At 33.4% G+C, this 12,293-nt stretch overlaps 1 protein-coding gene across 1 annotated transcript; it reads right to left on the bottom strand.

The window, feature by feature from the left end:
* Positions 1–1,343: 1,343 nt before the first annotated feature.
* LOC105213129 (uncharacterized) lies at positions 1,344–3,672 on the bottom strand. The gene is made up of 3 exons (XM_011185697.3): positions 3,369–3,672; positions 2,147–2,595; positions 1,344–1,662 (listed from the first exon to the last, which is right to left on the bottom strand). Exons 1-3 carry the CDS (start codon positions 3,504–3,506, stop codon positions 1,575–1,577), a joined length of 675 nt encoding a protein of 224 aa, XP_011183999.2. The 5' UTR covers positions 3,507–3,672; the 3' UTR covers positions 1,344–1,574.
* Between the last annotated feature and the right edge of the window lie 8,621 nt (positions 3,673–12,293).

Raw genomic sequence — 12,293 nt, 5'->3', positions numbered from 1 at the left:
ATAAGAACCTGCACTCAGATTTTTTTACAAAATGGAAAATGGGCGTCGCATCGCCTACTTATGGGTCAAAAACCATATCTCAGGAACTACTCGACCGATTTCAATGAAACTTGGTTTGTAATAGTTTGCTTATATCCCAATGATATCTTGTTAAAATAGGCCAAATCGCTTCACAACCACGCCTACTTCCTATATACCAGAATTTTGAAGACAATCTGAATCGTTTACTTTACAATATATAAAGTAAGCACTAGTGAAGATATCGGTGCAGAACATTGCACAAATACTATGTTTATAGTGTGGCAGCCCCATTCTAAAAATCACCGAAATCGGACCATAGGGTTTTCAAGGCCCCATATATCGAACATGAGGACCACGGTGCTTCTAACCTAATATTTGGGTTTCCAACTTTCAATGGACTTTATACAATATATATGACGAATATGTGGGTCAAATTGAGTATTACATAATATAAATAAAGTTAAATAAATAAATTGCGAGAGTATAAAATGTTCGGTTACACCAGAACTTAGCTCTTCCTTACTTGTTTTACTTTCTTCACTGTGTTATCTTCTGTAGACAAGTCACAAATATATGGTTAACTGCAAATTGTCTCCGTCTACACGACACACATGACTCACTTGTTTACCTTAGTTGTCAGTAAACCTCAATTTCCCTCTTATCGCCAACAAAGAACCAAAGAATCACCTACAAGTTTAATTTGTACTTCTGCTTGTTCGCATGTACTCAGTATGCTACACAACGCCACAGAAGTTATGGCGAAAGAAAAAACTTAATGAGGAATCACATATTTTTTTTTTCAATTTTGATTTAGCGGTATCTTATCAATGTGGCATGTGTTGTTGACGGCGCTCGCTGTAGAGTATTAACACAAATTAAAAATATTTCTGATTGCAGTGTTCATGAGTTTAGCTTTGAGTTATTTATTATTATTTTTTGCTTTTTCCATGGTAATTGGAGTGAATTGGGACATGATTCGATGAGTGCAGTTAAACTTCTAGTGAAGCGTTGTCGTTGTCATTGTCTAATTGTGGTTCCATGATGCACAATGCGAGATTATTTTCATTTTTCAAAAACTTCAAGTACTAAAGAATTACTGATATGACTCCCAACTTCATAGATTTTTAATAATAAATAATATTTTTTATTTTTTTTTTTGTTGTTATGTGTATATATGTATTTTCAGTACTTATAAAGCTGAAAGAATTGTTTTTTGTTTTTCAATTTCATATTATTTATTAAAATAACTAATTTTTAATTTTATCAAATCCAATTTTATATTTTTTATGCTTCGAAAGCAACAAATAAAAATACAACGCTGCTGGAATAACGCTGGAATATTTTCTATTGTTGTATTTGTTCTTTTAAGCCAATTTCATATACCGTTATTTATTTTTTGTGTGTGATCACAATTTTACTCGGGTTTTGTGATTTACAGTAATGACAAAAATATGTACACTTGTGTGTGGAAGCAATAGCATAAGTACGTATATAATTTAAATTGAGTAATGGAATTTAATAAGCTAAAATATTAAATAAACATAACTTCACACTTAATTAGTAAACTTAATGGCGGCGTATATAACTGCGAAGACCAACGATAAGGCCGAGGCATGAGTGGCAGCTGAGTTTTGATAGCAACTGGAAATGAAATTAAATACAAAATTTACATAAATGAATTTAATAAAATAAAGAGATTATATTTTTATAAATTTAGAACTGTATATAAATATACACATATCTATTTTTACTTTGGTTGTTCTTTTTAACCGTTAAACACATAGTTTAAAACATAAAATGATTACAGAACATATCATCACAGGGTCAAAGTTCAGATTGCAACACTAATTTGCACCTACAAGTGATAATATGTTAAAGTAGCTTAAGTAGACTTGCATTAATATGTACAATTAGATTTATAAGTTGTATCTGGGTGTCTTTTATTACACCGTTTTACGATAATCTGCACCTTCTGATTCTAAGTTTTTTATTTCTGATAAAACACCTGTACAAGTCTCCAATAAATTCCTTAGAAAAACCTTACTGACTTCCAACAACTCAAGCCGACTTGAGCTACTTTAACATATAAAGGGAATAATTATAGCTGTATCAAGTAGCTACTTACACAGGACCCTGATTCACAGTCGACAAATTGGCGAAACCAGCATAGGTGCTATTGACTTGTCCAACATACGATGCCAATGAGGCATTTGTCACCACGCGTTGGCGTGTGAGCACAAGGCCAAATGAGCTGTTCGACTTGGAGCTGATGCCACAGAGAACGGCGTAGTTTGCGCTATCGGTTTGCAGTATTTTAATTGTCACATTTACGTTATTGCCTGTTGGGTAGCTGTAACCGCCCGCAGGTGAGGTGACATTTGCCGAGATGCTCGAATTGGCTTCACCAACTGGTGTTAGTGTATAGGTTGAGGTCTGATTTAAGTACAACGCATGCGAATCTTCCGGTGTGGTGAGGTTGAGATATATGCCCGTCGCGTTCGAATAAATGTCAAGACCCACGCAGCTCGATTGGCTTGCTGGGCTGCGGAGCGCCTCGTACCATTGGCCTTCAAACTGTGTGGCGGAAAAATACACATGATTAATTTACATTGTTTTAGAGGATTTTTTTAATTATTTAAATGATTAATGAATACTTAATTGAGATTCAAAAATATTTAAATTTAACTTTTTTTTAATAATCCAAAACATGAAAAAATGTTAAATAACTAAAATTAAAATATAAAATATTAAAAACCCGTTATTAAGAATTTAATTCTTTCGTAATTAATAACATCAATAAATTTGCTTAGTTAATGTTTAAAAAAATATAAATTTAGAAAAATGTTATTTATATTTTAATTTAATAAATTTATAAAATTTAAGAACTTTATTAAATTTTTTTTAATTACAAGAGTTATACTTAATTATTGTATTAAGACATTAGTACAAAACTGCATTTTTTTCAAAATATTCTAAATAAAATTAATTTTCTAAGCTATTTTGGAATAAATGAATCATTATGTGCCTATAAAAAATTTAACACACTCCACTTGAAAATTTACTCAGGATAAATAACATAAAAAGAAATTAAAAAAATCGAAATTTTACTTCGTTTTTCTAGAAATATGTAACCTTTGTAAAATGTGATTTCAGCGCAATGCGATAGCTTATATAATTTTCGAAATTATTTTTGAAAAAAAAAAAATTAATTTTTATTTGTTTCTCCTTCAAATCGTTTTTCATCCTTTGAAATCAATTTCCTTTCAAATATGTCATACATTCCAATACTTTAATGAACAATATTACGTATTTTGAAAACTAAAAGGTTTGGATCACATGACACTCACAGCGCTAGTAAGATTCGTTAAACTGCTCGCATTTAGGCACTGAGTCAGACTTGGTGGAGCATTCTGTGCCACAACGACGTTGCTGCCGAAGAGGCAGAATAAGCTCACGATTGCTGCGTATTGCAAAAACTTGTACATTTTCAAAACGTTTTTAAATGTAACTTTTAACGAAGTATTTTCGCGAAATAGAAAAAATATTTGCACTTAATATATCCTTGTTTTATTTTGCACAAGGTTTCTTAAACCGTCGCAACTTCGTCAAACTCGTTCGAAGGGTAAAACTAAACTGGCACTTGCCGCACATTCGATAGCTTATATCATATCGTTATTGACATCTTCGTTGCTGACACAAAATTTTATCGCAAACCTGGAAGCTTAGTTTAGGGGCTCAGCGGTGTCATTTCGTAGATAAAAGGCAAAAACATTACTCTTCAATGAGGATGAGTAATGTGACACGTTGGTGTTATCAGCAAATGAAATGTGTGTTTAAAAATGTTTTATATAATTAATATACATACGTATCTATGATATATACAAATTTATAGCAAAATACAATTTTATAGGCGATAGGCGGAAGGTAAGTCGCTTGGGGTTCTGTACCCCCTTAATGAGATTTGGGTAATACTTTTTGTTTCTTCAGTCTAATGACGATATAACATATATCGGCAGCTTAATTTCACTTTGTACGTTTGATTTCTTCATTCTTCATTAATCTCCATCTTCATGGACTTACGATTTATAGACATTTTGTGATCCCTTCATACTCACTACATCAGACGCACAAAAACGGCTCGACAAAACTATTCCTTCACTTACCACAGACCAACTTTTGAGTAGGATTACCATCTTCTCCATATCATAATACCCTATTGCATACCTTTATTCAAAAGGCCCCTCCACCGTTTTCTGTTCGGTACGCCCAGTGCTCACACATATTTACATATTATGGTACATATGTGCTCAGTTATCTACGTATTTGGCCTTTATGGGACTTTTTTGCTCTAGAAAGACTAATTGAAAAAATATGACCGTTTTAATTATATCTATTGGTTGTACCGAATTTGTATATATAAGAATATGTTTATAAAAAATCAGGTACATCGAATTGAAGTGTATTAAGGAATTTGATTTGCTAGTAATAAATTTCAAGTGTTTTGTGGAATTTTTTCCGAGTACACATAACACATGCTAATTGAATAGATATCGATTATGGGTGCATATACTCGCACACATATATACATATGTACGGCAGTACCTATCTATCCAAATGTAATGTAATACTCACATCTAGTGTTCGAAAATCCTATATTAGTTCCCCAGTACAACGACCTTCCACAAATATGTACTTGCAAGTCTGAGTGGCTTGACTTACATTTGCAAAATCAAGCTAGTCAAATCAATCCGAAACGAACATCAACACTATAAATTCAAGTACATGGGCAATACACAAGAGATTATCACTCTGAAGTGCGATACAAGAGATTAAGTGGGCTTATGTGACTTAGTGCATCCGGAAACTAGTCCCAGTCGACTATTTATGCGGCGGTAAAGGTTCGAGAGTGGTCTTCTCTGTTGAAATTAAGAACTAATTACGGCAAAGTTTTAAATTAATATGTATGTAAATATATATATGTATTTGTCTTATCTCTAATTTCGTTGTCTCTATTTCGTTGACAAAAAATATTTATAGATTGTTCCGAAAATAAAATTCATAGGTGAACTTTCCAGCTAAAATTGTCGCTCTTAGAATACTCCACATATCAATAAGCTCATCGAAGTTATCTACTTTCTGGTTGCGTGAATTTACATTCGATTTTAAAAATAAGCCTGATCCAATTTGAAATGAGTCATAATTTCGACATAACGGATGTACTGAAACGAATGCAATTAATCAAACATGTTTTGAATTCTTTTTTTATTTTTTCATACTTTGATAACAGTGTAAAAGCAAATACAATTTTTGTACGTAAACACGTACATTAATATGATCCGAAAGAATGAAATTTCCATCATCATGCAAGAGAATAGAACTTAATTGACTAAGATCTAAATTATGTTATTGAAAAAAAAATTCTTATTGGTAATTAACTTTCTTTGCTTTTGTGAGGTAATCTTACGAAATTATTAAAATATTGGATTATCACCATTTTAGAACCACCCTATTATAAATATTTATATTTGTTAAACTATGTATCTTAATACCAATTATTATTTGCTTAAGATTTTTCAAAATAGCTTTCGCAAATATCTGAAATTTACAATTATTTATTTATATATATATATATATATATTTAAAATAATATATATATTTTTATATATATATATATATATATATATATATATTTGGCGTAGGTACCGCTTTAAGCGATTATAGCCGAATCCACCAGAGCGCGCCACTCATTCCTCCTTTTTGCTTTTTGGCGCCAACTGGAAACACCAAGTGAAGCCAGGTCACTTTGCACTTGGTCTTTCCACCGGAGTGGAGGTCGTCCTCTTTCGCGGCTTCCTCCAGCGGGTACTGCATCGAATACTTTCAGAGCTGGAGTGTTTTCTTCCATCCGTACAACATGACCTAGCCAGCGTAGCCGCTGTCTTTTTATTCGCTGAACTATGTCAATGACGTCGTATAAATCGTACAGCTCCGTTGCCAATGTTTAGAGGACCATAAATCTTGCGCAAAACCTTTCTCTCAAAAACCCCAAGAGTCGTCTCATCGGATGTTGTCATCGTCCACGCTTCAGCGCCATACATGAGAACGGGAATAATGAGCAACTTGCAGAGTTAGATTTTGGTTCGTCGAAAAAGGACTTTACTTTTCAATTGCCTACTCAATACAAAGTAGCACCTGTTGGCAAGAGTTATTCTGCGTTGGATTTAAAGGCTGACATTGTTGGTGTTGTTAATGCTGGTTACCAGATAAACGAAATTATGTACAACTTCAAAGTTATGACTGTCAACAGTGACGTGGGAGCCAAGACGCGAGTGCGCCGACTGTTTGCTTGATGACAGGAGATATTTCGTCTTGTCCTCATTCACCACCAGACCCATACGCTTCGCTTCTTTATCTAGTCTGGAAAACGCAGAACAAACGGCGCGGTTGTTGCTTCCGATGATATCAATATCATCGGCATACGCCAGGAGCTGTACACTCTTGTAGAAGATTGTACCCTCTCTATTTAGTTCTGCAGCTCATATTATTTTTTCCAGCAATAGATTGAAGAAGTCGCGCGATAGTGAGTCACCCTGTCTGAAGCCTCGTTTGGTATCGAACGGCTCGGAGGGGTCCTTCCCGATCCTGACGGAGCTTTTGGTGTTGCTCAACGTCAGCTTCCATAGCCGTATTAGTTTTGCAGGGATACCAAATTCAGACATCGCGGCATAAAGGCAGCTCATTTTCGTGCTATCGAAGGCAGCTTTAAAATCGATAAAAAGATGGTGAGTATCGATTCTTCTCTCTCGGGTCTTTTCCAAGATTTGGCGCATGGTGAATATCTGGTCCATTGTAGATTTTCCAGGTCTAAAGCCACACTGATAAGGTCCAATCAGTTCGTTGACGGTGGGCTTTAGTCTTTCACGCAATACGCTCGACAAAACCTTATATGCGATATTGAGGAGACTTATATCACGGTAGTTGGCGCAGATTGTGGGGTCTCCCTTCTTATGGATTGGGCAGAGCACACTAAGATTCCAATCGTCAGGCATGCTTTCATCCGACCATATTCTAAGAAGAAGCTGATGCATGCACCTTATCAGTTCTTAGCCGCCGTATTTGAATAGCTCGGCCGGTAATCCATCGGCCCCCGCCGCTTTGTTGTTCTTCAAGCGGGTAATTGCTATTCGAATTTCTTCATGGTCGGGTAATGGAACATCTATTCCATCGTCATCGATTGGGGAATCGGGTTCGCCATCTCCAGGTGTTGTACTTTCACTGCCATTGAGCAGGTCGGAGAAGTGTTCGCCCCATAATCCCAGTATGCTCTGGACATCCGTTACCAGATTACCTCCTCGGTCCCTACATTATAATTTACAATTATTTGCAAAACATTTAATAGACATTATAAAGATAATAATTTTATGTGTTTAACTTGATGAAAGATAGAAGAATTGCTAAGGTTTTATTGCTTATATGCCTAATGTCAGTCATAAGATACAAGTTTAGTAAAAAAAAGTGATTTTCATAGAACATCCAATATAACGTTGGCTTTATATAGAAAAGGCGTATTTACATTTTTTCGAAATCGCGTTTTTAATGTATTCTGGTAGACCACTGTCAAATACTCCTCCACTTAAAAAATTAGTGGGCTATGATCGTAAATAACGGATTTACAGTCATATAAAAAAAGCCCTAACTCATTCGAAGTTACAATAACAACATAAAGCTCTATCTCAAATAACTTCAAAGAAATTAAAAATAATAACAATTATACCACAATTGAATTTGTTACCTGTTTTGAATAAAAATTGCAATAGAAATGTTTTTTGCATCTTAAGTTTTTAAGGTTTTATTCAGTTTTTTTCTTCTACTGAAAAGTAACGAAAAGTGTAGATACGCCTTTTCTATATTAAGCCATCGATAAGTATCATAAGTTAAGGACTTCTAGAAAGTAGTTAATTTCGTGAAGACCATTTCTGAAAGTGCAAAATTATATATCGGTTTATATAATATCTGAGTAATCGTCCACATACAACTCTATAATATCTAAATTATGACTAATATTAAAAAAAAAAAAACTGGTTGAAGAGCATGCGCCAAACTTTTGTGAATCCGTGAATCATCTGTCATTCTGTCAACATGCATCACTTTATCGGCACGAGAAACATTAAAATTATCAGCAAGTACGTCGAAATAGAATCCGTAAAGTCAAAGGGCTGCAAAAGCAAATTTTCGTTGTATTTGACGTCTAAGATACTTCAAACAATTGTAGAGTGATATGTGTAGCATAAAAAATGTCAATTATTTGTCACGTATTTTAGTCAGGCGGTGTGATTAGTTATCACTTGACGAAACTAACAACGCTATTAACGGTAATTAATCAAAATTATAAAAGAAAACATAATTTGATTTTGGCAAAAACAAGGAATATACCGTGTATTATAGATACTGACGTACATTTAAATATATAGAGAGCACCAAAAATATTTGTCATTACTTTTATACGAAGATAAGGATTTTATAAATTGTAAAGAACTTTTTTATTTCCTAAATATTACATCTTTTAAATGTACACGACAAGAATTTAGTTCATTATAAAATAGAGCCCGACAGATTATTCGGCCTTGACATCGGTATCGGCTGAAAAATTCTACATAGGCATCAGCCATATTTGGCCGATTCTTTCTACTTCTTCTGAATTACACTAACAGTATTTTTATACTCTCCTAACAAAGTTGCTAAGAGAGTATTATAGTTTTGTTCACATAACGGTTGTTTGTAACACCCAAAACTTAACGAGTTAGATATACGGTTATGTATACCAAAGTGATCAGGGTGAAGAGTTGATTTCAAATCCGGATGTCTGTCTGTCTGTCCGTCCGTCTGTGCAAGCTGTAACTTGAGTAAAAATTAAATTATCTTGATGAAACTTGGCACACTTGTTTCATGGCACTATAGGATGGGCAAAATCGATACCCAATTTTTGGCCGAAGTCAATGCCGATTAATCGGCTAGTTGGCAAAGTATCGGCCGATGCCGATTCTTACATGAAGAATTTTATTAAGTAAACTAGGATTGTAACAAAATAAAAAAAAAAAAACAAGAAAGGAAGGGCTAAGTTCTGTTGTGACCGAACATTTTATACTCTCGCAATTTAATTGTTTAATTGTAATAATATAATATACAATTTGACCCACATCTTCGTTATATAAATGGTATAAAGTCCATTGAAAGCTAGAAACCCTAATATTAGGTTAGAAGCACCGAGGTCCTAATGTACGATATATAGGGGCCTGAAAAACCTATGGTCCGATTTCGGCGATTTTTGGAATGGGGCTGCCACACTATAAATGCAGTCTTTATGCAAAATTATGTTCCGATATCTTCACTAGTGCTTACTTTATATATTGTAAAGTAAACTATTCAGATCGACTTGAAAGTTCTGGTATATAGGAAGTAGGCGTGGTTCTGAACCGGATTGGCCTATTTTCACAACATATCATTGGGATGCAAGGAAAATATTACAAACCAAATTTCATTGCTATTAGTCGAGTAGTTTCGGAGATAGGGTTTTTGTCCCATAAGTGGGCGGAGCCACACCCACTTAAAAATTTGTATACCAATTTGGTTGGAGCCCTTCTGTACCTTCTTTATAATGAAATTTAAAGTTTCTGGTATTTTCTCTTAATGAATTAAAGCATTTTTAGTAGTTTTCAACATAACCTTTGTATGGGAGGGAGGCGTGGTTATTATCCGATTTCCTCCATTTTTGGACTGTATAAGGTAGTACCTAAAAGAAACTATTCTAGAAAGTTTTGTTGATATAACTCAAGTAGTTTACGAGATATGTACAAAAAACGTAGTAGGGCTATTATTTTCGCTTAATCTATTATTTTCGTTAAAACATTATAAAAACAATAAAATAAATTCAATTTATGAATAAGTGTGTACAAGCGATGTGGAAAATTTGGCTTTATAAAAATATAAATGTCGTTAATTAATTAAAATTTTATATCAATGGAATAAACATTTTCAAAAATTCATTCATGAACATACATATGACTTGATTACTATCATTAAAATTGTTGTCTTAACTAATTTAAAGCATACCAATTTATTATCAGATTTGACACTTAATAATATATTTATAATCAACAACGAATTTCGAGTGTGTGTTCCCAAGTATTTTACGGTGATAATTTGTAAAATACAGCTAAAGCTTTTGAGCTTTCTACGTATGAGAGCGGTGACTCATAGCAAAGAACAGGTGATATTTTAATCAATCAACTGTATATTTATGTATGAATATATAAATAATATATATTAATTGATAAAATTCAATATATAAATATTTAAATTACTCATTAGTAAGGGTTCTAGTGTTTGTGAGATGATGATTTGATTATTCTTGAGTGTATTCGCTAATAAAATATATTAAAAAGTTCAATTAAAAGGAAAGGTAATAAAATTCTATATAATTTAAAATTTAAGATATTTGTTCTGTCTTAAAAAAAAAGGAGCTTTCTTTGGCTAAGTCAAATATTTCGGCAGTGAAAAAGCTTTCCACTTATTAAAATCGCATCTGGCTTGGAATCTCTCTCTTCAATCTCTTTTCATTATTTGAAAATTAAAAAAAATCGCAAAAAACGAAATTGTTGGCAAAGGAAAAATTCCCTGACTGCCGACTATGTTAGGGAGAACATCAAATATAGGAACATTAAATTTCCAAAATATCCTTATCATTCACATCAATACAATTCATAATATAAACTTATATACATACATTTATAAATATTCCCGACACGCAAAAGACACAAAGTCATAAATAAATTCAGTAGCAACCGCAAACCCCAAAAAGTATCAAATAATAAAGTGTCATTGAAGAGAAGTATTTGATTGTTCGAAAGTGAGCAGCACTTGCGGTCGAAATAAGAAATTGAATGTGATTGAGTTGTCTGGCGACCGCAAAAATGTGCACCACAGTGATGGCGGGACGCCGATAGTGGGTGGCCAAAAAGGTGACAACGGCTTAGGATGAAGTTGTGGAAACCACAAATCAACACATTGCTACACAATACCCAACAAAAGCTTTGGCAATTTGGTAATAAAAGCGAGAAATTTGTTTGTGTGTTGCTGTGTGTGGGTGTATTAAGGATGGCAGTTAGAGCAACATTTAACTAGTGCGATAGATTGCAAACTGAAAACCCAAGCTACAGCGGAACATACAACAGATGATTTTAATAAAGAAGCGATGAGTTAATCAACATCTGTTGAGTATGGATTATGGAATGGAATAAAATATCGGCTTTTATACTGAAATCTTTAGCTTTTATACTGAAAGTATTACATCCAAAAGTGGAATTCACAAAGTTTTACTCAAGTTGAACAATAATATAAGTATAAGAGTTAAATTTCTGCCGAATAATCCGAATCCCAACTTAAAGTCTTTCTTGAATCAATCTTCCTTAATTATAAATTCAGACCAAACCCGTTAAGAAGAGAACACTATTGACTATGAATCTAAATATCGTTCCATTGGATAACTCCCAGAAACAAATACACATATATTATCTATATATATTCATGATCGAAAGTCATTGACCGAGTAATAATACCGAGAAGCATATATGTATATTATACAGTTTCCGCCATGCGTTCTACATTCTCTTATACATATTCTCGCATATTTTGGTTTATCGCTTTCATCATTACCCACGTGATTATAATTTTGCCGTTATTTTAACGCCACTGCTTTCTCAACTATTTCTTATTGTTGTTGCCTCATTGCAAGTCTAGTTGAACATTTCACTTCGGAAGCGTAAAAAATTGTGAAACTTAGTTTTATGCATAATTTCTTCGCATTATTCCACATGTTCGGCAATTTCAGTTTTATTAGTTTCATAAGTTATATTTGTTTTTGTAGAAAAATGGAAAACAAAATTTTGATAGACTTTCACACCCAGTGAAGCTAAACGAAAGAAATGTACTAAGTATAAAATATGCACATATACAAACCTAGTATAAAGTATGTACCCATACAAAAAGTTTCTTCGTGTTCATCAAAGTTTCTAGAGTTGCTCAAATGTAATTGTAATGTAAACATATAATTATGGAGCTTCGAATCATATGGACAAACAAAGACCATTGGACATCCCAAAAATGGTAAAATATTCACATGATTGATCAACCGGAATGAAAAAGGATGTGTGTTACCCAGAATGTCGGGACTGTATAAACGGAACGGCTTCGGATTTTCAATCGACCAAGAAGCT

Source organism: Zeugodacus cucurbitae, chromosome 2 (assembly GCF_028554725.1).
Source record: "Zeugodacus cucurbitae isolate PBARC_wt_2022May chromosome 2, idZeuCucr1.2, whole genome shotgun sequence".
Classification (NCBI taxonomy): domain Eukaryota; kingdom Metazoa; phylum Arthropoda; class Insecta; order Diptera; family Tephritidae; genus Zeugodacus; species Zeugodacus cucurbitae.
Note: the sequence above shows the minus strand (reverse complement) of the source record. Positions and strands in the feature narration are given on the sequence as shown.

What these genes read in the sequence shown, in the direction of transcription:
- LOC105213129 (XM_011185697.3), bottom strand. Translation starts at nt 3,506, where the DNA reads ATGTACAAGTTTTTGCAATACGCAGCAATCGTGAGCTTATTCTGCCTC. An exon ending in TAACGAATCTTACTAGCGCT is followed by an intron (nt 2,596 to 3,368) that starts GTGAGTGTCATG and finishes TCCGCCACACAG; the next exon opens with TTTGAAGGCCAATGGTACGA. An exon ending in ACTGTGAATCAGGGTCCTGT is followed by an intron (nt 1,663 to 2,146) that starts GTAAGTAGCTAC and finishes TTTCATTTCCAG; the next exon opens with TTGCTATCAAAACTCAGCTG.